Source organism: Neltuma alba, unplaced genomic scaffold, assembly GCF_004799145.2.
Source record: "Neltuma alba isolate B1F8T4 unplaced genomic scaffold, ASM479914v2 tig00005849_pilon, whole genome shotgun sequence".
In the NCBI taxonomy this organism is placed as follows: Eukaryota; Viridiplantae; Streptophyta; class Magnoliopsida; order Fabales; family Fabaceae; genus Neltuma; species Neltuma alba.
This window is the reverse complement of record NW_021634252.1, coordinates 1-27,502: the sequence shown is the minus strand read 5'-3', so window position 1 is coordinate 27,502 and position 27,502 is coordinate 1. Positions and strand designations below refer to the sequence as shown.

At 37.9% G+C, this 27,502-nt stretch overlaps 4 protein-coding genes across 6 annotated transcripts; 1 reads left to right on the top strand and 3 right to left on the bottom strand.

The window, feature by feature from the left end:
• Positions 1-739: 739 nt before the first annotated feature.
• On the top strand, positions 740-11,306 carry LOC114748868 (electron transfer flavoprotein-ubiquinone oxidoreductase, mitochondrial-like). The gene is given in 21 exon segments (XM_028937339.1): positions 740-875; positions 878-965; positions 1,348-1,373; positions 1,375-1,425; positions 1,851-1,957; positions 2,506-2,587; positions 2,656-2,764; positions 3,697-3,743; positions 3,842-3,916; positions 4,141-4,257; positions 4,781-4,849; positions 5,892-5,984; positions 6,310-6,412; positions 6,715-6,839; positions 6,977-7,026; positions 7,133-7,199; positions 8,240-8,319; positions 10,412-10,540; positions 10,624-10,690; positions 10,989-11,007; positions 11,010-11,306. Coding segments are annotated over 21 exon segments (1,659 nt in total). The 5' UTR covers positions 740-782; the 3' UTR covers positions 11,072-11,306.
• Positions 11,307-11,549: 243 nt separating this feature from the next.
• On the bottom strand, positions 11,550-15,218 carry LOC114748872 (probable transcription factor PosF21). The gene is made up of 5 exons (XM_028937344.1): positions 14,669-15,218; positions 13,810-14,523; positions 12,744-12,876; positions 12,459-12,543; positions 11,550-12,120 (listed from the first exon to the last, which is right to left on the bottom strand). The coding sequence occupies exons 2-5, from the start codon at positions 14,472-14,474 to the stop codon at positions 11,801-11,803; spliced, it is 1,203 nt and encodes a 400-aa protein (XP_028793177.1). The 5' UTR covers positions 14,475-14,523; positions 14,669-15,218; the 3' UTR covers positions 11,550-11,800.
• A 997-nt stretch (positions 15,219-16,215) lies between these two features.
• LOC114748869 (probable hydroxyacylglutathione hydrolase 2, chloroplastic) lies at positions 16,216-21,058 on the bottom strand. 3 transcript variants are annotated; one of them, XM_028937341.1, is made up of 8 exons: positions 20,882-21,058; positions 20,059-20,241; positions 19,707-19,910; positions 18,970-19,093; positions 18,183-18,283; positions 17,417-17,491; positions 17,249-17,330; positions 16,216-16,525 (listed from the first exon to the last, which is right to left on the bottom strand). In XM_028937341.1, the coding sequence occupies exons 1-8, from the start codon at positions 20,939-20,941 to the stop codon at positions 16,386-16,388; spliced, it is 969 nt and encodes a 322-aa protein (XP_028793174.1). In that variant the 5' UTR covers positions 20,942-21,058; the 3' UTR covers positions 16,216-16,385. The 3 variants fall into 3 exon arrangements, with proteins under 3 accessions (XP_028793174.1, XP_028793173.1, XP_028793175.1); XM_028937340.1 differs by having other exon boundaries at positions 17,232-17,330; positions 20,882-21,055; XM_028937342.1 differs by lacking the exon at positions 16,216-16,525 and having other exon boundaries at positions 17,232-17,330; positions 17,413-17,491; positions 20,882-21,057.
• Positions 21,059-23,629: 2,571 nt separating this feature from the next.
• LOC114748871 (uncharacterized) lies at positions 23,630-27,090 on the bottom strand. The gene is made up of 4 exons (XM_028937343.1): positions 27,085-27,090; positions 26,889-27,032; positions 26,317-26,408; positions 23,630-24,785 (listed from the first exon to the last, which is right to left on the bottom strand). The coding sequence occupies exons 1-4, from the start codon at positions 27,088-27,090 to the stop codon at positions 23,921-23,923; spliced, it is 1,107 nt and encodes a 368-aa protein (XP_028793176.1). The 3' UTR covers positions 23,630-23,920.
• Positions 27,091-27,502: the final 412 nt, after the last annotated feature.

Here is a 27,502-nt window from a genome sequence, read left to right as displayed (position 1 = left end):
AGCGCTGGAATAAAACCTCCTGGCCCCCTCGCGTCTTCTGGTCTCTGGGGTTCTGCCTCCGCGTTCATTCCAGTTTGAGCTCGTGATTTACTGCCAGCTCATAATGCTAAAAGTGGGATTAATCCTCTAAATTAATTTAATATGCCTAATAATAATATCAATTCCACAAGATTTATTTATCAGCGAAAAATGGGCTGATGGGGAAGGAATAGCATTAAATTAAGGTTGAAAATTGGATTTAGAATTGCTGGCCGAGAAATAAAAATAGGTAAATAACTGAAATTAGTGAAAAAAAAATTCTGGTGTTGCGTGATACTGTCCATGATTTTATCATGACGGCTAACAAATATTTTATGGAGCCGTGCATGGCACGGGAAAAATTCCAAGTTCGGTAAAGATAGTCCCGAGCTGCCACGTCAGCTGCGTGTCAGACGATAATGAAGGCTACAAGATCATAGTGATGATATAGAAATAGAAGATCTCCTTCTCCTTTCATAATATTTCTAAGGAGCAGCGCGGGAATCCTAAATCGGAACCATGCCTCAGTTTCGATCCTTCTTGTTCAAATCCAGTCGCTTCCATTCACGCTCTAGTTCCATTAGTTCGGCCACTTCCTCAGTCTCCCGTTCTCACTTCGCTCCGTTTTCTCCTCATTCTGACCTTCTCGACCGCCCTGCTTCGAATGGCTTTTCGTATCTTCGTCGTCGGCTTCAATATTCTAGCGCCTTTGTTCCGATAATGATTTGCGTCGAGCTCTCTCAATTCGGAAGAGTTTGAGCAAAATGGGAAGTGGAAATGTTAGGGGTTTCTGTACCGAGCCTGACCGGGAGTCCATAGAGTATGACGTCGTAATCGTCGGGGCTGGACCTGCCGGTTTTTATCTGCGGCGATTCGGTTTAAGCAAATGTGCCGTGAAAAGGATGTCGATTTGTCAGTATGTGTCGTCGAGAAAGGTGCTGAAGTCGGTATGTTTCGCAGCTTCATATAAGATTATATTGTCAAGCCTTGAACTTGCTCATGCACCGCTCCTACGAGCCAATCTATGGCTGTAGATTTTGCACTGTAAATAGAATTTCAATCAAGTTCATCGTATGATTGATAATTCTTGAAGTTTTGGCTTCCACTCTTCCATTTTAAATTTATGTTCTGCTGCCCGAGTACATTTATACCAGTTGTTGGCGGTGGCATATACCATATAGTTGGTCATCAAGATTTCGATTACGTTTGAAATTGATGCATCTCGCTTGATCTCTGCGAGTTCTAAATTTCTAGTCACACTTTTAGTTTTCCTGTAATGTATCTTGCTTCATTTTTTCCCCTTCTTTTTATCCGTATTTTTGTTCTTAGGTGCTCATATTCTTTCTGGAAACGTTTTTTGAACCCAGAGCACTGAATGAGCTTCTTCCGAGGTGGAAGCAAGAAGAGGTGCATTATGCTGTCTCATATCTCCAATTATACTGCTCTTAGCAATGTTCAGGCTGTATGCAATCTTCTCAAATTGTATTGCATATGCCTGTTGGACCTGTTTTTTTGTGAGAGAGAAAGAACAATTTTTGGAGGGGGGGTGAGTGTGGAGAGTAGATAAACAGAAAGTTATGTTTTTTATGAATACTTCATAAACCAGTTACTTCTGCGTCCGATATGTGTCACACACACCACATAAAACTGTATAGTATGCCTAAACACTTCAGATTTTAACTATTGTCCCCTGTTGCAACATCCATATTGGATGCGTTACCATGCTTCTTTGATTGGAAGAAAAATATGATGCTCTGAACTTGCAGAAGATTACTAATTCTCCTTGTTTTATATCTGATTTCATCATATAAGCCTTTTCCTTTTATCTGCAGGCTCCAATCAGTACCCCTGTTACTTCTGATCAGTTTTGGTTTCTGACCAAGGACCGTGCATTATCGCTTCCATGTCCTTTCAGCAATCAGGGAAATTACGTAATAAGGTTATAATTTTTATTTGCGTCTCTCATGCTATCTTTTGAATTATTTTGTTTGTCCTTTGTTTTTCGTTGGACCTCAAGTTCTGACATGTCATTTTGAGCAGGATATTTCTGCGAAAACTCCTCATCCATCGAAACTTTTTTCTGGCTTGTTGATTTATGAAGCTTTTGTGTTTTTATCATTCTTAATTAGTTGAACAATATTTGCATAAAAAGGCACAAAAATTCACTGAACATAAATTTATATTCAGTAGTTAGTTGTTCTGGGTAGAGATGAAAATATCTGTTGCTGATATTTGGTACAGATTTGAGATTTGAAAACTGCTATAGATATCTGACAGTTCACTCATTGGATACAATTTATCATTGATGATGATTCCTTTTTTCGTGTAAAAACTGCATTTACTATAAATCTATGTTCAAATTCTTGCTCTGTTCTGCTTATCTAGATTTGCAATACGGGTTTGTGTTTTTGTGTGTGTATTTATGTATGCATTTACAATTTTTTCTTAAAGCAATAGAAGCTTCTTATTTTGGGCCCTCTGATACAGTCTTAGTCAGTTAGTACGTTGGATGGGAGTGAAAGCTGAAGAGCTGGGAGTAGAAATATATCCGGGATTTGCTGCTAGTGAGGTACTTCCGGTTTTACTTTACTAGTACCACCAACCTTTTTTTGTTCATTTTTTTTTTGTTTTGGTCAGATATTATTTGATGCAAACAACAAAGTTATTGGCATTGGAACTAATGATATGGGAATTTCAAAAGATGGTTCGAAGAAGGAAAATTTTCAGCGTGGCGTTGAGATTAAAGGTTGCTTCTTAGCCCACGTCTTTCTCTTATACGCGTTTTTAATTGCTTTGTCACAGATTTTTGGGAATGTTTGTATCATCTTCTGTATGTGGCAGTGACATATAAGCTTCCATGCTGCACCTTGTTTAAACCCTGAAGCTAGTCCATCAACTTGACCATGATTAGACCAATAGTTGGTTTTTCAAGTGTTGGTGAACTTTTCTCACCCCTACTTTGGAGAATTGGGAAATGAACTTTTTTAGGCATGTTGTCATAGCATAAGATTTGTTTGGTTCTTGATAGAGAAAGCGTTTACCTTCATTGTTGCTACGGCATACTACCTCCGGTCCTAATTATAAGAGCCAGTTAACTAATTTGAGGAGACTAATGAAGTAAGTTAAGTTAGTTATTTATCTTAATAGGTGTTGTTGTCTTTCTTAAAATATCCTTGCTAATCAAGTATATTGACTAGAACTCTTATTATTAGAAGGGTTACTTTGAAAAAAATGTATAAATATGGGAGACAAAGTGGATTGAAGTCTTATATTTAGGACCAAAGTAAAAGTCAAACAGGGTCTTATATTAAGGACCGGTGGTAGTAATATGTTAGAGGAGACCTAGTGAACATTTATCTGTCAGGTCCAAAGAAAAGAACATTGCTTCTGTATGATTTAATCAGTGATTGGTTTTCTTTTCTAACCTCTGGTTTAAGAATATGGGTATGAAATACATGAATATAGTGTCATAACATGTACTACTAAACACAGTTAAACCTTCATCAAGTCACTTTATTTTCAAGCTTTGTTTTTTTTTTTTAAATTGAGACCTGTGATTAAATTCTTGAGTTTTCTGTGAATTTAGTTATTTGAGCTTTTTTTAGACCAATTGTGATACTTTGTTAACTATATAAATATGTGATGACCAAAAAATTTTATAAAGAAGCAATCATGCAGGTCGCATAACACTTCTGGCTGAGGGATGCCGAGGATCATTATCAGAGGTTTTAAAATTGAATTTAACAATTATTACTCTCGTTTTCCTTGTCAATTGATGTTTTACTACCAAAATCTCTTATCCCACTCCCAATGTACCCTACAGAAAATTATAAAGAAGTTCAGCCTGAGAGAGAAGAGCAGGGCACAACATCAGACATATGCCTTGGGAATTAAAGAGGTATGGTTACTTCGCAATTTCCTTTGTTTGAAGCAATTCGTTTATGATGATATTGTTCTCACTTTCATTTTTAGTGAAAAAAGTGGAATCTTTCTTGTTAATGTTCTTTTGTTCAGTATATCCATGATATGGAAATCTTTATGCCTTTTTGTAACAAAACTAATAACCTTCATGATTAAATATTTGTCTCACATGGGTTTACATTATATAACTTTATACAATAGGTTTGGGAAATTGATGCAGAAAAGCACCAGCCTGGGGTAGTACTTCACACACTGGGCTGGCCCTTGGATCATAAGACTTACGGGGGATCATTTCTGTATCACATGAATGATAGACAAGTAAGTTTTTTTTTTTAACCATCATAGATTCACAATCTTCCTACATTGTGGACATTTGCACCTCTACAAGAAATTCATTAGCTCGGAACTTGCATTGAATTGATTGAGGCGGTGTCTTTTTCTTTAGTAATCACGGTAATAGTAGTTTATATTAATTTAGCTTTGCCTGTACATGCAAAAATTGACGGCATCATGAATCTTTAATGTTTAGACTATGGATTGTATTGCTTGATTGTTTTCTGCTAAATGTATTCCTTGAAATTCCATGGCACGATTTTGTCCCCCCCCCCCAAAAAAAAAAAAAAAAACATGTTTCAACTTGGTGGAGTCGTCTACCTCCCTTCATGGTTTCCTGTTTTGACCAGAAATTAACATATGATGAGTTAGTCACGAGCTACATGATATGGATTGTTTTGTTACTCCAAAATTTTCCTTTGCTAATGGAATAACTAATGCCATATCTCACTTTGCTAATGATGTATTGTTTTCATTTCAACTATATCAATCTTCTTCACTATGGCAGATATCTATAGGCCTTGTGGTTGCTTTGAACTATCAGAACCCTTATATGAATCCTTATGAGGAATTCCAGGTAAGATACATAATTTAATTTTATTTGTTTGAGAAGTTCTCAGGCTTCTATTTTCAATTCAAGTATATGTTACTCAATTTACTTCCTACTTCGTAGTTTTTGAATACTTGGGAAAATAAAGGAAAATAGCAACCTTATATGAATCCTTATGAGGAATCCCAGGTAAAATACATATTATAATTTATTAGTTTGAGGAGTTCTCAGACTTCTATTTTCAGGTATATGCTTCTCAATTTAGTTCCTGTTTCGTAATTTTTGAATACTTGGGAAATTAAAGGAAAATAACATGTTACAAAAACTGTTTCATGGGAAGAACCATTCTATCCACCATTTTCCCGCTCCAGAAAGCAGAACATCTGGAATTTCATGGTATACGACTTGGCACATTTGGGCCTTCCTTCTAATATGACGTCTTTTGCCATCTTTATTTCCATGGTGTCTGAGTTTGCTAGTTACATATTTTTCTAAATAATGTACAGAACTCAATTTCATGTAACCTGGTTAGCCATTTTGACACTTCTGAGGTGAATTTTTCATCCTTTGATGGCATGGGTGATGAAATTTTTCAAGATATATGTGTATGAACATACTACATATAAATAAGAAAGTCATCACTTAGCTGGGAAAATGTACTATTATATATATATATATATATATGGGTTAATATAATCTTTGATCCCTCAAGTCTGCCCTTATTTTGGTTTTGGTCCCTCAAGTTTCAAACTATAAGTTTTGGTCCCTAAAGGGGCAAAATGGTCCAAGTTTTTATTGGGTTATAGGGATCAATGTTATAAATGAAAAGAAATTAAAGAACCAAAACCTATATTTTGAAACTTGAGGAATCAAAACCAAAATGAGGATAAACTTGAGGGATTAAAGTTTGAATTAACCCTATATATATATATATATATATATATTATATATATTTACCTTTTGTTAGTTTTCTTGGTTTGTTGTATAAATATAGATTCTGGTTGAAACTTTTAAGTGATGTTGCACTTTATGAATCCCTGATGCTTTTCTCTCTCCCCTTGTCGACCAGAAACTTAAGCATCACCCTGCAATCAAAACATTTCTGGAAGGTGGAACAGTCATCCAATATGGAGCTCGAACTTTAAATGAGGGTGGTTTGCAGGTGGGCTAGCTGCAACTCTTTCGTGGATATATGGAAAATACATTTCTTGTTTTCTTAATAAATTGTGAATCCAAAGTATTGGCCAAGATGTGTTCCAAACACCAACTGCTTTAATGATCTCTGCTGTAAAATTTGATGGTAGTCAGTAGTTGGCTAAGGTTGGAAGGATCAATGTTCGATTATTAATTTCCCAGATATTCTATATCCACGTCCATGATGAGCAAGAGAAGGAAAACTGCAATAATTTTTTGTTCTCTTACTGGGAGTTTAAATTACTTTAACCTATTTTGTAATACAAATACAAATGATTCTAGTTGAATTTCAGTCTATCCCCTATCCAGTATTCCCTGGAGGAGCAATTATTGGATGTTCTGCTGGCTTCTTAAATGTGCCCAAGATAAAAGGAACTCATACAGCTATGAAATCAGGTAATAGCTTGCCCATACTTCTGATGGCTTATTTTTTTTCCTTTTCACTGAATACTTTTTTTTTTGGCTAAATTGAGTGGTCTTTTAAATTGATGGCTTTGATCAAAGGAGTTTCAGATAACAATATTTATATAGTCCATCTAAATTGTTATTTGTTATTGTCTGTGTATTGCCTTTATGATTTATCCCTAAAACATATAGCATAAAATTCAATAAGTGTCAATGTTTCAAGCTAACATTGGGCTATGAGGATTTATGGTGTTAACGTGTGTAGTCTCATAAATCGGATACTTCTTTTGAAGGAATGCTTGCAGCTGAAGCTATATTCAGTGTGCTTAATGAAGGTCTGGAAATGGACGAATACTGGGATGCTTTGAGGAAATCATGGGTTTGGGAAGAACTATTAAGAGCTAGGAACTATCGACCCGTTAGTGAAGCAAACCATTGGCTTATTTTCTGTTATCTCTACCTCTCTTCCCATTTGAAACTTAACCTTGAATTTTTTTCCGAAGCTTGTTTGTCTGTTTGAGATCTTCAGTTTAAATGGCTATTTTTTCATTGTAGGCCTTTGATTATGGACTTATCCCAGGACTTGCCATAAGTGCTTTGGAACAGTAAGATATAACTTCTCTTATTTTGCCTTCACTTGGATAACCTGCGTTCGTCTCTGTGTACTTCCCTTTTCAATACTCAAACTTAGCTTACCCCTGTGCCCTGCAGTTACATACTCAAGGGGAGGCACCCAATTACCTTGAAGCATGGTGAACCTGATCATGAAGCTACACATGTAAGAAAACTGCTTAAAGTTTATGTAACGTGTGTATTTATAAAAATTTTCTTTCATGGGGAAATGACTATGAAGATGCAATTTATTTTATCCTCATTGATGCTTAGGTGTGCCCTGAAAACCATTTTCTTTAAAGGTTTTGGAGATTTTGTAGCAGCTTGCAGTTTAAGCGATTTTTTTTTCCCTTTTGATATATATGCTTTGCTTATGGTAATGGTATATTAGAAGAGCTGATTGTCAATAAAGCACAATAATAACTTGTTATCCATGTAGCTGACCTCTCTTAGTGGGATAAGACTTGTTATTGTATACATGCTTTGCTGAATTTTGTTATAATGAAATGTCTGTATTTGCAAGGGTTTCCTTTCTCCATTACACTTAATATGGGGTAGGGTGTTGTTTCTGTCTTGTGGTGCTTTGCCATGGTTTTTTAGTGACTGACAGTTATGTTAGGGATTGAGAAGCTTAATGCTTAATACGAACTTCTTTTTCCAGCCTTTTAATTTATATTCAGAAGAAATTCTTGTTCCTTTTTATGTTCTTTCTTTTTATCTAATAAATGTTTCTTTTTCAACTAAGAAAATGTTATTGTACAAATCATGGGCACTTAAAGAAGGGGGGTAGAGGGAGACCAAGAAGGAGAAGTCATTAAACAAGATCTCTTAGTTAATGGCTTATCAGCATCATGTGATCTATTTAGCCGATTTTATTTAGTGGGATAAGGATTTTGTTGTTGTACAAGTTTGGGCACTGTAGCAAATGACATGAGAGAGACATGGTCGTTGACAAATCAAATAGAACGTGTCTTTCTTAATTTGTGGAATTTCCCTATTGCCAAAGCAAGTTGTGTTTTTGTTGCGGATGAACTGTGTTAGAAAGATCTTTTCTGGAGCCTCTTAGTAATTCAATTTCGGCATGACAGAAGCACTATAATTTCATAAAAACAACTAACTCTGATTGAGATTTTGCGAGTAGTACCTATTAATAACAGACTGAAGGGATGTGATAATTTAAGTTATGACCCTTGACATTTTTTTCAGGTTGCAAAGTTATATTCTCCTATTCCTTACCCAAAGCCGGATGGCGTTTTCTCATTTGATGTACCTACCTCATTGCACAGGTTTGAGATCATTAATTCTTCTTTATTGCTTAGTGCTGAACCGATTGATGAGTGTTATACGAAGAAAACTAGGTGACGGTGATGAGAGGGAAGTTGTGCCGTTAAGTATGTAAAGAGTTGGGGGTCACCAAACTCACATAACTAGCAGGAATGTTTAAGCTGAAACTGGATTAAAAAAAAGGAGGTTAAGAAGGGTATAAAAAGGACGAAAGCTGAGCCACCAATATGTAAAAGTCAATTATTTTTCTTCACCATTACTTGCTTATAACTTCTTCGCCACCCTATTGCCATTTATTTCAGCACAGTTATCAATGATATGGTGAAAAATGATGTGATGCAACCTAACACTTACTAATAGAATAATTCATCTCATAGGCATGCAGTAATTTGCGTGTGCTGGTGGAGAAATGGCAGAGGTCCTATCATGATTTTTTACTAGCTAATTAAGGGTCCGTTTGGATCAGCGATTGGAAAAGTAGTTTATTGAAAAAGTAGCTTATGGAGAAGTGAAATTGGGTAAAAGTTAAATTAGATAAGCTGAATTGTGTTTGGATTAGAGTTCAGAAAAGCTAGTTTGCAAAAGTGAGATTGGTAAAAGAGTGTTTGGATTATGGTTGAGTAAAAGTAGATTTGGTTGTAAAATGAATAAAATAAATATGAGTTTTAGTAAATAATGAAACATGATTAAAAAATTGATTTCACATAATATAATGAAATTAAAATAATTTAATATGAAGAAGTCAAATTTAATGAATAATAAATTTTAAAACTTTAGAGAAATCATAAAAAAATTTGTAAATATAAACTGGAACGTAATAAAAAAATAATTTAATATAATACAATAAATTTAAATTAATTCAATATGAAAAAATGAAATTGAATGATAAATTAAATCTTCAATATTAGAGAAATTAAAAAAATTATTGTATTTTGTTGACTAGGCAAACTTTTGACAAAAAATCATCCATGTGGCATCTGAGTGACTTACATGACAATACTGTTTTATTGATTTTCTTTCCTCCCCAAACAAAAATTCATCGCATGATATGGAGAAAAACTTTTCTAAAAGATCTTGACTTTTAACAGTTTAACTTCATCATTGAACTGCTGTCAAAAAACTTAATCACGGAACTGGGAGAAAAAAATACAATCGACCCCCAAACCATGATCGACGCCCTGAATCATGAAGAGGAGTTTGCTCTTAAGCTCGCAAGGCAGACGCGACGGAGCTTCTGGCAAGGAGGTGACAGAGCTAGTCCAACGGCAGAGACGGGTCATGGGTTTAATGAGCTCTGGTCGAAAAAAGAGAGTGAACAATAAGAGAATATGAAGGAGTGAGAGAATAATGGAGGAAATAAGAGCTTATCTGATTCAATAAGCTACAAAATTAGCTTGGACCAGATCGTGCGTTCAGTAGCTTAAATTCCATAAGCTACTTTTTTTTCAAGCCCAACCAAACAGGAGCTTACACCAATCGGGCTTATGCTGATTTTAAGCTACTTATAAGCTCCTTAGAAGCCCACCAAACGGACCCTAAAATACCAATAATCTCCTTTATTGCTTAATCAAAGATAAAACTCCTGCTTTTGGAGGTAAATACATTGGCTTTTCCCAAATCTCCGGATATTTTAAGGTTGTAGGCAAAGTCTAAAGACCAAAGCGTTGCCTTTTCCCGAATAATCCTATCTAAGGTTGTCTTTTTCTTCTTCAAACCCATTTTGCAAAAGGATAAGAAAGTGAGAGCTTATAGGAACTATGCGATTGTTAGAGGGTCAACCTCCTTCCACAGTTCCACCTAAAATTAAGGCTGGGAAAAAGTCTCTCTCGTGAAGAAGCAGTAGGACAACATAAATTAAAGGAATGCGTCGCAATTTAATTTAGAGGATAAACGCATATAGCCATCAAGTATTGTGAATGCAAAGTGGGGAAGGCTTTGCGGCTTTCATACCGTGTAACGGAGTCCCAGGTTCCCAGACCCCCTCCTTTCTTGATGTTAATGTTTTTGGTGTTTACAAAAACTAATGGTGGACATTGTCACCGAATACATCATTTGCAGCTTTTTGAACCTTGCTTTTATTGTTTTTGATTGTAGGAGCAATACAAATCATGAACATGATCAACCTCCTCACCTTCGGTTGAGAGATCCAAAGATCCCTGAGCTTATAAATTTACCAGTGTATGCTGGTCCTGAGTCGCGATATTGTCCTGCACGAGTATATGAGTAATGTCTTTTTACAGCTGATTGATTCTGAAGGACTTTCAGGTTTTGGATTTTCACTTGATCTGTATGTGTCTGAAATACAGGTATGTCCCGGATGAGCAGAATCAGCCAAAATTGCAGATAAATGCTCAAAATTGCTTACATTGCAAGGTAAGCATCCCAGATCAATTTGTAGGATTGTAGTTTAATTTGTGCCGGACGCTTCTGTGAACACGTCGATAGTTCAAGAGATTACAAACATAGTTGCTCTAGTTACTGATGCCAAACTAAACTGCACATGACGAAGGATGAAGGGAGGGCCAAAAGTCGTTGGCGCCCAAAAAAATGATTTTTGTATCTTGGGGACACTTGTTGATATCACTCCTGTTTCATCTTGGAATAACAATGTCCGTTAAAGAGGAATTGAATTCTTTATGTTATAGGGTTTAATTGTTTTTTCCGCACGCAGGCATGTGATATTAAAGATCCAAACAAAATGTAGAGTGGACGGTGCCTGAAGGCGGCGGGGGCCCGGGCTACTCAATCATGTAGATACAGACAGAGATAACCCGTACAGTGTCCCTGAAAATAGGGTTGGAAGATGGACGTGTCCCTGGGGTATAATATCTTCCAGATTAATGTGTAGTGACACTTGATTCTAAATTACTTCCCTTTGAAAGTATGCCCACTGCTTCGAAGACAGGTTCCAACGAACAAAACCTCATGTTCAGTTATAAATGCAAATGCATGCAAGTCCGCTATAAAAATTGTAATGTATTGCTTAATATGATAAATCCTGGCGCCAGAGCGGCATCCTACTACCAGCTCAAGTAGATATAAATGGTAAAAGCTCACCATTTGAAGAAATGATTGGATAACACATTGATCTGAGTAAAACATTTGACTTTCAAAGTCTCAAGACCCCACGGTTAGCAAAGTACTCCTCCCCCACCCCAAAAAACCGTCATTTTCGAGATCTATCGAAAATTCTGGTTCCCTGGGCCCCAGGAAAATGAAGTCAGCCATTTCGTTGATCAGAAAATATAAACAACCGCCTACCATATCAAAAGAGCCATCAAGGCAACCGAAAGAACCACAAGGTTTAGCGGACACGAGTCAACCTTATAGATCTTACATGGTAAAAGTGCAAACAAATCAATGTAATACTCTACGACAGACAATAAGCAGAGCTGCTAGGAATAAATCAATATAACATGGCCATAGCCTAATCAGCCTCCAGGTATGAGGCAAATACAAACTAAGGGAGTGATGGGGAATTCCTCAACAATCCTTGGCTGCCGGTGAATTTCGATCTTTGGGGCTTGGAGAACGAGTAGTTGTTCTCATTTTTAAGTCCCCCGTTTGTTGCTGCTGAAGCTGATGCAGCTGATGTTGCTGAAGCTGCTGCTGCTTCTGAGACTGAATCTGGAGTTGTTGAAACTGTTGTGTTGCCAAGAGAGTGTGCATGGCGTGATTGTTGGGATAAAATTGCTGCCCTCCTCGAAAAGGAGCAAAGTTCATCACAGGTCCACCATTCATCATAGCCTGCCCCGTCACTAGTTTCAAATGCTGTATTTCCTCTTTCAACGCGTCATTTAAAGCTACAGCCAAACAATTATAATCAATTAGTTTACTAATCTCCCTTGGGGTATTCATAATAGTCCATCCACCTGACAAAGATCGGGATGAACTGTCTATGTCTTAAATCTGGAACGGTTGATCCATTTTTTGCAATCAATGACCTAAACGTAAATCCAAATTTTAGTTTTCATGCATTTCACTACCGTACTTGAAAATTATAATAAATAAAATCCAAAGGAAATTATCAGAAGGATAAAGCGACTGGCTCGACTGCATAAGGAGTCAGTTAACAACACTTTTTATAACCAATGCAAACGTGTAGGCCATACGCCTTTGAAACATGTATGCATGTGCTTACCATCTTGCAAGTGAACTTGCTGTTCCATAGTCTGCAACCTGAGCTTCAGCTCACTGTTCTCAGCATTCAGCCCATTTGTATCTCTCTGCTCAATAGAAAGAGAGAGAAAAAATGGAAACAAATTTGATTAACATTCTCCTATCAGCTTTTAAATCAAAAAGAAAACATGGCAATAGCCAACCACCCTACTCAAAAAGGCCAACATCTAAATAACAGGAAGACTTGGTAGCAGTAAAACTGGGGGCATTCACTCCCACAAGATGCAGATCATCCACTAGGAAATACCTGCAGGAGAGTTAATTGTGCAGACAAAGATGTTGCTTCCGTTTGAAGGGTCTGCACCTTCCTTTCAAGCTCAGCAATATAGCGCATCTTCCTCTCTTTTGACCTCGCAGCAGACTGCCTGTTTGCCCATATCCTGTTGCACATTTGCCAATTTTAGTCATGGTATCCAGCGCAACAAAAAAGGCAGTACACCTATGATGTATTATTATAACTAATTTTAAATGTCATGGTAGGTAACGGCCACTAGCCGTTAGATAGGTTGTTAAGAATTTTTGTTAGTAGCATTAGTTGTCGGACACTTTCATACTTCCACCCACGCCTATAAATAGATATGGAAGGATATCCTACTGTACAGATTTGATTACCCAGGAGTAATAAGGCACTATTCAGATATGCTTTCTGCCTTCTCTCGTATTCCCTCCTGTTCATCTCTTTTCTCTCTGGTTCTTATCTTCTCATATCTACTCCTAATCTTTCCTGAGCTCTCTTCTATTCTTCTCTTTTTCTTGTTCTATCCTATCAACCTACCTTATTTTACATGTCTCCAACACCACAATGTCAACAGAACTCCCAGGAAGATTTATTGGATCTCACTAAATTCCAGAACAATGTAAACCACAATGGTAATGGCGTATGTTATTCCCATGTAACTGAAGCAAAACTGAGGTTCTATTAGGTAACGGTAAATTGTTATAGAACACTTGTCCTGTTGCTCAAAGTACCAATGACTACTTATTTTTTCGGGAGAGTGGCCACTACTCATTCTTTTTATAAGATAGAATTACCTACTTCATCAAAACCAAGAAAACTTACCACCTAAAAAAACCAAGAAAACTAATAGATGTCTTTAAAATTACCTCATCTTCCAAATAAAGCATAAAACAAGATTAAAGGGCAGCACAAATAAAGGGAAGGCACACCGCTGCACAATAGAGCGGAGGGATGTTTACATAATTATATTGAAAATACACTCAGATGTACTATAATACAAAACCCGCATCAGGCCCCCAAAGCAAGCTAAATTGGCAAAACAAGACTTTTAACCAAAAAAAAATAATAACAATACCTTTTTGCACGCTTTGGGTCAACTAAGGCAAGTTCCGCAAGCTTGGCAGCTGACATTGCTTTTTTGGAATCAGCTGCAGAACCTTCTTCAGAACCTGATACTAAGATCTCGGGTTTAATGGATGTCGACCCATCCATGGACTGGCTGTGTTGGTGCCTAACTCTGGGCCTTTCATTAGCATCAATACCAGCATTCTCTACAGGAGAGGCCACAATTCCTGCTGTTGGTTCCAATTTTGGCGCTGGAACTGATGCAGCAGCTTCACCCACTTGAAATGCAGATGTCGCAGATGAAGAGTTAAATTTATCCATATCAAGGTACATCGATAGCAAGTCTTCCTCAGTCTCATCAGAAAAGGAAGGCCCATCAGCACCTCCAACTACACCAAGGTCACTGTCAAAGCTTAGATCATCCGGCAGGGTGAGAATCTCAGAATGGGCCCGTCTATGACCCCTGTTTCTAGGAGGATTATCAGGCATCCTGCTAATATCATGACTGAAGCCACTAGAGTCCGAGCTGGTACCGGGTACCAGCGGCGGAAAAGATGACGATGATGAGGATGCTTCTGGTTTCACGTTGAAAGAGCTTCCCGGAGGTGAGAAGCCTGAATAACGTCCCGAAGGCGGAAGACCTCCACCGTAAATAGAGGATTTATCATTATCCATGGAAAATCCCCAACTCCAATTGCTCGAAAGCGAAAGAAAATCCTAGAGGCTGCAGGTTAAAAAACATATTTAATCACTCCGACGACCAAATTTTCATCAAAAGAAAATTCCAACAGAAGAGGAAAATCACAGAGGATTTTATCTATAAGCACCTCAGAATTCAAAGATACGTCTCCAGGAACTGAAACTCTCACCTTGAAGCCTGAAGCTGGAACCCTAGAAGCTATCACCGGTAAGACAAAGCATCCACAGGAAGCAAAACAACCAACCTCAGAGTTGCGTTTGCGTAGATCGCAGTACTCAGAATTGGAAGATCGACGCAGAAAACGCGTTCGAAAGACACGACGCGCAAACTCAGATTCCGCGTTCAGAAGTCAACGAAACCAAAACCCTAGAACCCATACAACACGGCGAGCTCTGGGTTATTGCCTGCGAGCGGTACATGTATATAAATATATGCGCCCCGAAACCTTTTTCTTTTTCGCCCTCTATTCGGAAATGGAATTCAAATCTGGGAGATTTGATCGAACAGATCGGACAGGGAATTGCAAAAGGCAATAAAATGGGGAGGTTTTCAAAGAAAGCGAAATGAAATAGAAAAGGAGAAGAGAAAATGGCGATCGAGGGGGGGAGGGGGAGGGTTTTGGAACAAAGAAAATGAGATCCGTGATAAGAGATGAAAGAGAAGCTTGGGAGCGAAGAGATTGAAGGCAGAGAGGTAAAGGAGCAATGGAGTGTGTCGGAAGGAATAGAATTGCAAAACTAAATATCCGGGAAATTGTGTCAAAATTAAAAACAAATTTAAGAAATCAAAATAAAAATTATATTAACCTTTATTTAAAATTAAACCTAATTCGGAAGTGAAGGTCCAAAAGGATAAGGGAGACATGGTACAATGTTGGGCTAAAAATCAAGGGAAAAAAAAACGGGGGGGCTTGACGAGGCTTCCATTTAATTTTAATAATTCAAGAATTCTTATGGGCGATTGCAGGCCCATTTGTCGTCACAATTAAAATAACTTATAAATGTTTTATATAAATTAAGATAATTTTTTTTCTTATACCTATTTTATATTTTTATAAATCAAGATTAAAAAATTATTTATAACTCATTTCAAATATAAATTCAGAACACGAAACAACTCACACGAACGATGAACCCAATGTCTGCAATTCTCTTTATTTCGATTCCCACTCCACGCACACAGAAAGCTGGCAACACACAGTTGGTTTTCTGCGAACCCACACGCACCTACCCAAGTCATGATGGGAGCAGGGAGGCGAATCGACCAGCTAATGGAGCCAGAGGCCCTCTTCCTGATGAAAGGAGCTTGCGCCCTGTAATGAAGGGTTAGTGAGGAAAGATGATAGACTAGCCGCCGGGCCAGTGGGGCTCGAGTTCTGAAGAGTGAAGAAAAATTCCCAACTACGTAGCAACATCTCTAGCTACTCCCGCTACTTCTCTGTGGAATGCCCACCGTTTTGCGCCACTAAACTCTTCCTATTCCTTGCTAAACAGTAATACATTTATATAAGAAAAAAATAAACAGTAGTTTTTCAACATTTAAATCAGTTTTTTTACCACTCTATCTTTTTGTGCGTGCCACCCCAGGTGACGAATAGAAATTAGAAAGGCAACATTCTCTGCCACCAAATATGATACAATAGCAGCACATACAGATCATTCTCGTGGACTTCAACCAGCAAATCACTGGTGCCCCTCGCGCCAACAGACCAAAACATAATTTAGTAACATCACTCTCATTTGGACTCAAATTAAGCATCTGAAATTTCTACAAAGAGATAGCATCAAGAAACTATTATTGCAGAAGGATTCATCATCCTAATCTATACAGATTAAGTATATATAGAACCAGAATTTTATAATTTCAAGCTGAAAAAGGCCTAAAAATTATCTTTTGCTTGGCGGATGACACCTAAGGCGTGTGCATCGTCTGCTGTGACTGCAATGTTTAAAGACCGCCGAATTTCCGTGCTCATCGTACGAAGGAATGGATTGCAGGCCTTTTCCATCTTCAGGGTAGTTGGGATCTGGTAAACGGTTCTTTATTAAATTTTTCATTAGGGAAAAAGAAAAAAAGTAAACCAAATATGCGGAAACAATGCAACATATCACAAAGAACTCGTTAACATACCCTCTTTACTTTCTTGATCATCTACTAACTTAAGAATGGAAAAACCTACAAGGACCTTGAACCAACAGATGCATAGGGCCTCTGCTAAACCCAGGAACATGACTTGAACCAACTACACTGTATCTGTAATTCTGCACTAAGGATGGTGACGTTTTCAAAGTCTAACAAACACTCTTAAAGCTCCAAAAGGTCGGGGGAACGCAGAATATCAAGCTTCATGTATGGCTAGCTTTTTCCTTTTTAATTTTTTTTTTCCCTTTTGTTTAAACGTATACCAAGGTCAGCTTTTCATCAACTCAACTTTGCAGGCGGAAAAAAAAAAACTGATAGATTTTACTTGTAAAGCTCATCATAATTAAGCCTCCCCCAAAATTAAGTTTCAAGTAAAGGCCAAAGATAAGGGAGGACAATTCAGGGCTTCCTGTTCGTGGGTTAACCAATGATTGATTTCACTTGTCTTGTTCATTATTCCTTAACCATTAAACCTTACACCAAGAATTTCAAATTATTATTATTAATTTTCCAAATAGAGAAGGGGGAACCGGGAGAAGGGGGTGAGGAAAGGACTCTTCAACGTTAAAGAGCAAAGCTTTGAAAATTACCGTGGGCAAGCCCTTACTTCGAAGATGGGCTACATGGGCAGCATAGGAATGAAGTTCCTTGTTTGATGGTTCTATAGATAGCGCAAACTTTGAATTACTCTGAAAATTCAAAAGTTCAAGGTCATAATGCTTGAGACTAAAAAGTTAAACAGGGAAGACTGGGGAAAATAATTAAAGTAACCAACCAGTGTGTATTCATGACCACAGTATATACTTGTATCGTCTGGCAATGACATGATCTTTCTTAGAGAAGAGAGCATCTGTGGCATAGATAATGAAAGTTAAAATCCTCCACAATTGAAAATGAAAATCAACATTACAAGCTTATCAAGCACCTGACTTTGACACCACTACAAAGCCAAAACTTCTGTTTATGACCAAACAACTTCAGACAGCAACAACATATCTAACAAAGCATGTTAAATTTCCAAGTCATACATGCTCAAAAATACATGTTCAACATTGAAAATATGAAAAATCAGTATAATCACTCCACAGTACCTCCAGAAAATCACAGAACAGAAAATAGAAAACAGATTATTTATGGGTTCATTGCATATGTTCCTATACTGACTAGAGACTCAGTTTCTATATCTACAACTTAAGAACGACAAATGTAAGGATAACAGGAAAGCAGCTCTGATATCATATTAAATAAAACCTTAAACAATTACTTCAACATATGTTATACATTTTTGTAATAAAAAATTATGAATTATTGTCTTAATGTTCTAATCACAGGATAATAAAGTCTTTATCTGCCATTTACATAACTATGATTCAAGTAATTAAGGCCTTAGCAGGCATGACAAAGGACTTTTGGCCAAGGGGGAAAAGAACAAACACACCCAATAAAGATGTATTCAACGATAAAGCCACTTAATCACTTATAGCTTAACATATATTTCTCAAACATCAAAAGATGGAAAAACAAATGCAATTCACATCGACCTGCTCAGGGGTTCCTTCAAAGAGCTTGCCGCATGATAAGCTGAACAAAGTGTCCCCAGTAAAAATTGCTCCAGATCCAGGAAAATAGAAGCTGATGTGACCTGCATTCAGTATAAAAATATGACAGATTTATAAAATGGAGATCAGGGCATTGAAGAAACAAGATAATACAAAGGGAATGACATTTAGGCCTGCTGAAGAAATAGCTTAACATTACGCTAAGTGATAAATCAGACGCCTTCATTAAAAGACACCACCCAAACCATAAATACTGGAGTGAAGTCCAGCCAATTCAAAGGAAGCTAATACCCAGGATTCTGTGAAAGTAAATAATTTAAGAAATTGTTTAATTATGAAGAACTTGCGTGACTTGAAGCACTAAGTTGAGAGTCATTAGAAAAGCTATGACCGCATTGGGTTAAGAAGTTTCAAACTGAAGTAAGATAGTGGCATCAAAAACTTTGCTTTAAATAGCTATAGTTGCATTGCTCAAAATCATTATTACAGCTTTGCAATAACCTTTGTACTCAACTATATAGTTGTTAGTCAGTAAACTCAAGGTCAATAAGACAACACCATTTGATGGAAGAAATACGCTAGATATCATTGCATTCATGACTGACAACACAATGCTTGACGTCTATATGATGCCATTCAATTCCAAAAGCCGTAAACTAAAAAAGACAGAAAAGCACCAATTAAGCTGATTTGCATCAGCTGATTGAGTTAAAACTAACAGATCAACCTTAAAGAAAACTTGCTAAAGCAAATAGGCAACGAATGTGACCTCGAGTATGACCAGGTGTCTCCATTATAAGCACCTCGTGGCCTGCAAACATCCACATATCTCCATCATTCAAATAAATGTCAATACCAGGAATCCTTTCCTTGTCTACTCCCGCACCAATCACCTAAAATGCAACAAGGGAAGAGTATGCATCAAGAGGGGGGAGAAATACCCATAGCAATGTTTCAACAAATCTTAAGTTTGAATTAAATAGGCATAATACAGAAAAGATAAACTCAAACTCAATCACATCTTACAATATTAAAAAATTAACGCTAACAAGAGAATTCAGCAATTCCAATGCTTAATCAGCCATAAAAGCTTCTACTATGTGAATGACTGGTACGGACAAATTTACAACAATGTACTTTTATGATTATCATTTATCATGTGGACAGAAATGTCTGAATCCATGGTGGTGTAGAGCTGGACAAGGTAGCAAGGGAATTATTTTTGAGCAGCCTCCACCGTAGAGGGTAAGGGGATGAGGAGAGAAAAAAGTTGGGGATGGGAAAGTGAGAAAGGAAAACTCTTCCATAAACAAAAGCAGCAATAAGACAAACAGAGCAAAGCAAAATTCTAACTTCAAATGTGTTCTTTGCATGGGAAATTGGACTTCAGACGCAAATCAATGATATTTTTATTAGATGATGTTCATCTTGACAGTAAAACATTTAAAAGCTATAATTAGAATTACAAAATGAATAAAGCTTTGCAACAACATAAAAACACCATACCTTCGCTCCGTACCTTGCTTTCAACTCTACATTCCCACCGGTGTGGTCATGATGATGGTGAGTGTTCAGTATGTATGTCAAATTACGATTTTTCTTGGTCAAAGCATCAATAACAGGCACAGCTTCAGAAGGATCAACAACGCCCACCGTCCCCGTATCTACATCATGTAACAGATATGCGTAATTGTCCCGGAGGCACGGCACCTGAAAATTATATTTGAAAATAATGGTGAAATAAGGCCACAAATGTTACGTTAACTCTGTCAGCAAATTGATTCAAAAATCTCATAGCTCCGATGATAGAATATTTCAAAGAAAGTTTTGACAATCTAAACAAGGAATAATTCCTCACCAATTCAATTTGCAATGAGGAAGACATATTCACTACGCTGCAGAATTGATTAACTCTCAGTGATCGACTAGCTCCACGTAATGTCTTCAATGGTGTAGAAAAGAGTCGCATAAAACCATATAGAAGACTTTTTCTGAAGCAGAGTTGCCTCACATCCGGCCACACGCAAAACCCACTTCTCACCTACAAGACAGAGATATCCAAATCCAATTACCGTGAAACGAACTAAATAACAATCTCCTAACGCAGAATAAAGCATCAGCAGGCTATTACCATATAACAACATAACAAGCTATGGACAGGGAGATTGGGGGGGGGGGGGGACACACGCACGCACGCACGCTAATTAGTACACGATTAGCCTCCGTTACAAGTTCAATGTCCACATTTCACCATGGGTGCAGAAAGGCTTTGAAAAAATAAGAAGCAGGAGAAATGTTATTAAATGAAGAAATGAAAAATACAGGTTATCACATGAGTCCCGAGCAAAACACACAGGCCAATTCCTCAAAGAGTTCGAGGAGGAACAAGGAATATAAAAATATGCTTCCATGATTGCAGGCACGGAAGTAAAACAACAGCCAACAATGACAGGAGAAAATGGAAGCTAAAAAAGTAAAAAAAAAAAAAAAATGTAGGCAAATATGGAAGTAAGGCATCCAGTGCTGATCGAGGAAAACAGCCATTCTGTGTGCAAGTTGCGTCCCAAATTGAAGGGAAATCAGCATGACTCAGAAATGCAATCGAATTTCAGGCAAGAGTAAAAGAATTAGAGAAGGATGAGTGAAGAATTCAGGTAAGAGAGAAAAAGAGAATAACAAACCCTAGAGCAAGGGAAGGTGGCCATGGCAGAGGAGGCCTTAGGGAGGATCCGGGGCATCATGGCGTGAGGAAAAGCGAAGAGAAATTAAAAAGAAGGAACGTGGGATGTGAGTTGGCACCGATGCAGTTGGTAGGCTAGCCGCTCTCTACTGTTCTCTTGAAAAGCCTGTTCCCACCGCCTCCCTCCTCCACGCTTTTTCCCTCACAATTCATTCATCAAAATCCAAGTAAATCGCTTTCCTGTCCAGCGCCAATTTTTTTAATATTTTCATTTTAATTAAACGGTATTCGTGCTTCCCACGTGTATTATTCTTCCCGCCACATCGACAAATCTGAAATTTAACGTATGAAATATCGTTAGCTAGGGGTGAATTTACATAATTACTCATGTAAGTATACAGTTATATAACTAGCTTTTCAAGCTAAATAATTTCAATCCCCTTTTTAAAATTAATGAGTAAAATTATACAATTTAAAAAATTGAAATGCGCATAAGTCAACGACATTTGGATACTGACATGCGTTAATTAGGTTGAGCGAATATAGCTGGAAATAAGAATTTTGAAAAAGCATGTAATTGTTTCCCTAGTGCAACCAGTGGGCGCAACTTATAATAGCAAATATATTAATAATATTAAGAAAGATTAATATATTAAACCCTATAGTTTCCATCAATTTTTAAATATGTTCCCATTTAATCTGGATTTAAATATGTTCCCATCAAGGAAATTCACAAGATGGCCCTGGAACAAAATCTTCACCTTACTCTGCTGGCTAATCTGGAAGAACCGGTGTAGGAAGGCTTTCGGGGAATCCCAAGAACAACCAAAAGAACTAGTCAACAAATGCCTCTTCCTTCTCATGGAAGAGGAAGAGAATGGACGCACTATACACAAGGTGTTTCAAAACATAGTTAGAGACCAGTGCAGATGGACCTCGCCGCCTACATCATACGTTCGACTTGATGTAGATGGATCTGTTTCAAGGAATGGAATGGGAGCTTGCGGTGGAATAATCAGAGACGACCAAGGAGCTTGGCTGATGGGATTCCAGCAACAACTTGGTCAGGCAGGATCAACTACTGCAGAACTAATGGCAATCCAAGCTTGTCTACGTTTATGCAAGACGAACGGATTCTCCAAAGTGAAGCTTTACTCTGACTCTTGGGAGGCGATCCAATTGCTCGCCTCAAACTGTAACCCCTCACACCCCCTTCGTGAGGAAATCACCGAAACCAGGAGCTTAATTTTCTCTAATTGGGATCTGGAAGTGCGCCACGCTTATAGAGAAGCAAACAAATGCGCTGACTACCTTGCAAAGACTGCCCATGATGGGAACGAGGACATAAGACTCGTTCACACGCCTCCGCCTTTTTGCGTGAATCAGATGGAGGAAGATCTTGCCAATAGGATTAGTACACCGGCTAGTATTTAGGAGTTTATCTCCTTTCCTTTCTTCAAGCTTCGCTTGCCTTATATTCAAAAAAAAAAAAAAAATATGTTCCCATTTTAGTTTTGAGTGTCAGACAATGGAAAAATAAAAAGGAAAGGAAGATTCTGCTTCTTTGCATGACTCGATCCGGTAGTTATCATTTATTTATTCTTTATAGATTTTTAAGGGGTAAAAAAATGACCATGGCGATTAAAGGATAATGTCTGTCCGCATGAAAAGAAGTAAGAACAATGTTGGGAGAGAATGCTGATAGGTACATTTATATATCATCTACACACAAAGATAAGAATTAATTTGGATCCAATTCACTTGATTTTTTTTTTTTAACTTATCGAGTTTTTGCTCATATCAGGTCTCATGAATAAGAAATAGTATTTTGTGCATCGGGATTATTTATCAAAATAAAAGATTTTTTTTAGAAATAACAGTAATTATATTACAAAGAGGTAAATCAATGAGTAAAATTTAGCCATCATAAACAGGTAAACTTTGATATCACGATGCTCATGTTGACTGGATCAAATTATAGTCTTTCATCATTTGCCCTTTAAAGTGTGCTGGAGTTAAAATTGGTTGGATCGGTGAAATTCAACCATATTACGATGAGGTTTGATGTGGAAATACTCCGGATAAATTGTTATTATGCAGTCATAGGAATAGGATAGAAGCTGCCCAGTGTCTGGCGCCTGAAACGGGGAAAAGAATATAAAATGAACAGAGAGAAAACATGTTTTGGAAAATGAGGAGAATTATGGAGAGATATTTAAAGGAGGGAGGGCGTGTTACGTGGAGGAAGATGGAAGGGAGGTAGGGGACGGCGACCCTTGAGCAGGAGAAATGATGAGGTATATCACTGTAGCTAGGATTAATGTTAGTATCTCATGAATGAATCTGTGGCCCACCACAACAACAAACGACCACTCCACATGTCGTAACAGCTTTTGTTTATCTTCAATCTTGGCTTTGTTCTGTGTAACAAGTAACACCATCGTTCCTCGCCAGTCTCCAGTCTATGACCTTATGCTGTACCTTCATTTTTTCATGTTTGGATGATGATTAAGCCACAAGAATCTCTTTCTGGGTTGGATGCGCACCACAGAGCCGGCATCAATTTCACCTCACGCCTCTTTTCCGACTTGACGGAAAAACTTGAGCTCCTTTCATCTCCGTACCCTGGATGTCTAAATGAACGCATTCGCATTTTAATACGGGACGACACAGCCTATATCCCTCTACCTGAGTTACATCAAATTGTTTCCTGTTATGTTAAGCCTTTAACTGGGCTGGGGAGACACCATAACCCAAGAAAGATCAGTTTTGCTTATATTTTCATTCGTATAACCTGAACAATTCTCAGACAAATGGGGTAACCTTATTCGCAGTTCACAGTAGCTACTTCCTCTGATAAATAATTTACCACTCCACCTATACCTCAAACAAATGTAGGATTTATGTACAAAAAGAGAAGAAGAAAAATTTCTTTTGGGGCAGGGCGCAGCGAGGGGGACCAGCTCAACTTCGGTGAGCAAGGTAGCCACGCCTCCTCACCCTAACAATCCGTCCTTCAGCTAAGGCATCTATCTATTTTTTACCTTTTCGACTTAGTCTCTGTTGCTTGGATCCGAGGTGATGATTGTGATCCACCACTTAGTGCGGCCGCGGCAGATTCAACGTGTGTTAGAAGATATTCATAAATCTTCTTCCTCAACCGGTCAATTGTCTCTGCTGATATCTGGCATGATTCTCCCTCAATCTTATTCGACCCTATCTCATCTAACCAATCATTTACACTCTTTAGCTGAGATAACATACCGGCTATTTGGCCATTATCTGACAGAGTTGTCCCCTTCAGCATCCAAGAATTTCTCAACAAATCCAAAAACCAGTCTCTGGACCGTGATTGTAGCATTTCGGCTAAATTTACCACTTCATCAAGCCCCATTTCCCTTAACCAAGGCTGAGGCGGCTGAGGCAGCTGCTTTTGTCCATTTGCTAGCCCGTCACTTGTTCGACGGGGAGTTCCTTGCGAGGCATGTTTAGAATTGGCTACTGAACGGGTTTTTACCTGTGGTTTTGAAGAAGCATCTTCACGGCCATTCTCTAGAACTAACATGGGTTGACTTCCCAGGATAGTCTTTTGATGTTGACCATTACTCGAAGCTGGATGCTTGGATGATTGAGATTCTCTGGTAAAGACTGCAAAGGATGATAAATTGGTCGCTAAGGCAGCCTGAACCCAGGAAGCTGCGTGTTTTTGCCTGTCTAATGTTACTTTTAGTGCTTCTTCCATTGTGTTCTTTTCATAATCTGCAGATGAACCATCAGGAATGGTTTTTGATAGGGAGTCAGCAACTAAGCGAGCACCATTTAGGCTTGTATGAAGACTCAAAAACTGTTCTACTGCGGGCTGCGGGTTGTGTTCCTTTGCAGAATTACTTAGCTCAGAGTATATACTGCCAGAAACATCGCAAAAATATCAGGAAAAACTTCATGTGTCGCATTGTGCAAGCCAAAGTTAAAAAGCGGTTGAACCTGAAATCTATCTGGATGATTCAGCATTTCACCTAATTAAAAAAATTACAAAATTTCCAGCAAACTTGACAGATATACACAATAGGTTTTTCAAATTGAAATCAGAAAACAAAAGCCCAATCTTTGACACTGAGATGGATTGTTCCTAGTCCCTACACATTAACTCTTCAGTTTTCTCCAAATATCTGAAGCAAAACATCCAAGAAATTTCTGCCATGACTACAATTGCCAATTATTAGAAATAATTGCTGTCAAGTGTTATCATGCCAACGATTTCTTAGTGGGAGTTTAGGCGGGGGGAGAAAGGGAGTAGGGGGTTAGCTATACAATGAGGGCTTATCATCATTGTCAATGCTGATAATTCGTTTTCATGCAATGACTTGATTGGTAAACCAATTTAAACCCACTTCCACCTACTCCACTGCCAAAAGCGATAATAACCCCAAAAAAAAAAATGCAGACATTAACCTCAAAGTGGAGCTGAGCAGTACGAAATATTTCATAAATCTCACCTGAACTCAGATGAGAATGAATCACACTGAAGGAGCTGATCTGCAGTTCTGCCTGTTAGACCTAACTTCCCCATAGACTTGTTAAACTTAAATTATATGTAAGATGTTCGCCCCTATTATACCGATTTAAATTCACTAACCATGCTTTGACTTCACTTGTTTGCAGTAGTTGCACTTCAATTTGAATTTTAAGTTTCTTTTTCCTTGTCTATTGCCTATTGGGAATTTATTGCATCGCCAACATAAAACACACTCTTCAATGCTGTCCTCAGTTTGGGACATAATAAACTTTTTTTCGTTCATTTCCCTCAAACATTGCATGTCTGGACCATAAACAATTTCATCCTACCATAAATAATTTCAGCCTAAGATAAATGGATGGGCAAAAAGACTTCAAAGGTGCAAACAAGACCCTATCCCCGACCAAGAGAATCATGCAACGGCCAAATGAATATGATGGTGCAGAAGGATAGAACAAATGGAAAGCAGGTTTGCAGCACTGAAACTGATGTAAAATGATCTTGAATGAACAAAACGTTTCAAACCATTGGACATCAGGATGCTACATAGCAAGAAAGTTAGGAAGCATGGGTGGCTAGCTTATGTCTTCATCATTGAAGGAAAATAATGTCGAACACAAATTCATGAAAATGAAAACATATTGATACTGCTCAATAGGGTAGGCATTAGTGCATTTTTACACCCAATGAAGATAATCCAGCGTGCACTCTGAATTGCTTTGCTGATCTAGAAGAAGAGCTCACTCGCAAATCACGACTAATATATAATCAATATATTTTAGTGGTTTAAGTCTAAATTACAACATTTATGGCTAAGCAGCCTATAATCCAAACAATAGTCAATTATCAGGGACATCAAAACCAACCAATTTAGAAGTCCAAGAAGATAAGCAGTTAATTTCTTAATAATGTATTTATACCTGAGACATTGAAGCAAACTCTCAGCAGCAGAAGCCTCTTGCATGGCCTCAATTGCTGCAATCTGTGCTGCATCTCTTTGCTTCATAACTTCCTGTGATAAATACGTGAAATAAGTACACAGAAATGTCAGGAAATAAAGATTCAATAAACCAGACATTCCTGTGACTCTGCATCCAGCAGATACAAACGTGGCATTAAAAACAGTGACGGGAAATAATTTAAATTTGCTATGCACTATGCAGACTCAGAACACTGAACTGAACTAATAATTATACATTGGCATGACATAAATAACCACCTCATTGAATATGTCCCATTAGCATTGTTAACTTGCACTCCCAGCCTCCCCTCAAAAGAGACGCCGATAACCCAAACGGTAAGAGTAATTACACAATTCATAATGGGTGCTTCTTCAGAAAATTCTTTATTACAGAAACAAAGTAACAAATGTCAATAGACAATTGCAAGAGAAGATAGCATACAACTGTCTTCATCACTAAGCAGTATGTACTTGGAAAGCCAAGACTGAGAAGTTAAAAACTAAAAGACAAGGAGTTCTCAAGGAATATACCTTCCCAAGCTTTGCAAGGGACGATGGGAGTGAAGCCCATTGAACACTGGCATCTGTCACTTTTTTACTATTCAGAGAACATTTAACCAAGTTTCCGGGGAGCCCAGTGCTAGACAATTCTGATGATTTCCTTCCACGGAAGTTCTTGGTTTACTTGACTTGTCTTGGCTCTCCGGAGTTCAATTCCAGCAAGAACCTTCATTCACAGACGATTGAGCTTGTGTTTCCTTAGAAGGCTTTGACGTCGCATGGGGCTTGCTATCCTCTTTAGATGGCAATTTTTCACTTGATGTGCTTTTCCTCGGAGCCTGGCAGAACATAAAAACAAAGGATAAACAAAATTGTTTGGCTTGAAACACATAGAGGTAAAAGCCAGAATCTTAGGGTGACACAACATACATAGCGGATTATTCAATATGCAATCAAATCCAAAAGAGTCTGAGAATGTAGTTGTTCATTAAGACAAGTTGCGAATCAACTTACTGAACTACGAACTTCATGCTTAGGATCACACTTGGCAGCCCTAATTTTGAATTATCTCTATCTTGGCTTCCAGATTCCCTTCCCAGCTCTTACGCAGAGCCTTTGCACCGAACTCCATGCCCTGAACCAAA